Source organism: Pteropus vampyrus, unplaced genomic scaffold, assembly GCF_000151845.1.
Source record: "Pteropus vampyrus isolate Shadow unplaced genomic scaffold, Pvam_2.0 Scaffold279, whole genome shotgun sequence".
In the NCBI taxonomy this organism is placed as follows: Eukaryota; Metazoa; Chordata; class Mammalia; order Chiroptera; family Pteropodidae; genus Pteropus; species Pteropus vampyrus.
Window position 1 is genome coordinate 331,508 of NW_011889060.1, and position 1,350 is coordinate 332,857.

A 1,350-nucleotide genomic window follows, 5' to 3' on the forward strand; every position below is an offset into this window, starting at 1 on the left:
CTCCACTCAGTAACAGTAGACAGCCAAAATGCCCAACCCCCCATTCTTAAATACTCCTTAGGGAGAAAAAGATTGAAGGCCTAATATCAAATCTTTAGTTAAATTCCATTAGTATCTACTCTACGTCTATTTTATATATATCTATGTTTTTATATATATCTCTATACATATATCTATATATACCTATACGTAGATATATATTTAACACCACTTAAGACTTATATGTTTTACAAAATATCTGTACTAGAATTTCTACTTTAGTCAAGTGTTACAGTTTTAAAGTATAATTTATTTTGATTATGTAATTACACCTCATTAACAACAGCAGTAAAATACATTCCAGAACGGAAGTCTTCAGTGAGCAATCTCTCTGATGTATCACTGTTTCTCTCATAAAAAGAGAAGAAAAAGACTCATGGCCAGATCTACCAGTTTTAGTAGATTTTTGAAGACTATGACGGCTGAGTTTTCTCGTTGCTATAATGAAAAGTATCCTTCGCAAGCCCCTAAACTCTGTACTAGGAGAACGAAATATTAGAATACTATTACACAGCAATCTGAGTGTCTCACATAAGCAGAGTTAGCAATATTTTGAAAGCAAAATTCCTCGTTGTTACTGATATTAATATTCTAAAATCTGAATATATATAATTAAAACATATACAAAATTCGTATTTATTATTAACTATGAAAAGGAAATAGGCTAATGTGTTACAGTTTTACTATATCATAAAATTTATCTTCAATGATGAATAGGTGTAAACTAAACTGATACTTAGTAAAGGAATATAGTTTCAAGGAAAAAGGGATGAAAATTTGAAACCTAGAAACAAATTCTGAGGAGGTCTAGGTATTTCAATTTTTTTCCTTCGGAAAAAAAACATATTCTAAGGAAAGAAAATGTTGAGAAACAAAAAAGGGAAACATTAGAAATCCAATTCATAGCTAATTACACATTCAACAAACATACATATGTACAGTTACTATAAAGTTAAAACTTGTAAAATAAAAACTTACAATTAAGAGACCAATGTCCACATCTTTCTTGGTCATAAAAAGTTCTCTGATTTGTTCACATTGCAAAATTTCTTTATTAATATATTTGGAGTAGTCAATCACAGGCTTACCATATTTACATGGCATTATAGAGGTATGGTTGGGTCCACAAGCATACAGATAAAAGGCCTCTTGTGAACCAATCTTAGCTCCTGAATAGCAGAAAAACAAAGTTACTTATTTAAAATATTCCAGCCAGGATTTGCCACAAAAAGCAAGAAACCAAGAATTTTTTATGCCAGATTCTTTCAGTATTCACCATATCCTATAAAACTGATAAAGCTTCCGTTTCCA

The 1,350-nt window shown here is 30.2% G+C and overlaps 1 protein-coding gene across 1 annotated transcript in view; it reads right to left on the reverse strand.

Annotated features, from left to right (window-relative positions):
• The window catches only part of LYST (lysosomal trafficking regulator), a 134,470-nt gene that overhangs the window by 86,775 nt on the left and 46,345 nt on the right, over positions 1-1,350 (reverse strand). The window contains exon 15 of the mRNA XM_023520819.1: positions 1,018-1,232. Within this exon, the coding sequence (XP_023376587.1) occupies positions 1,018-1,232 (215 nt within the window). The remainder of the gene's footprint in view (positions 1-1,017; positions 1,233-1,350) is intronic.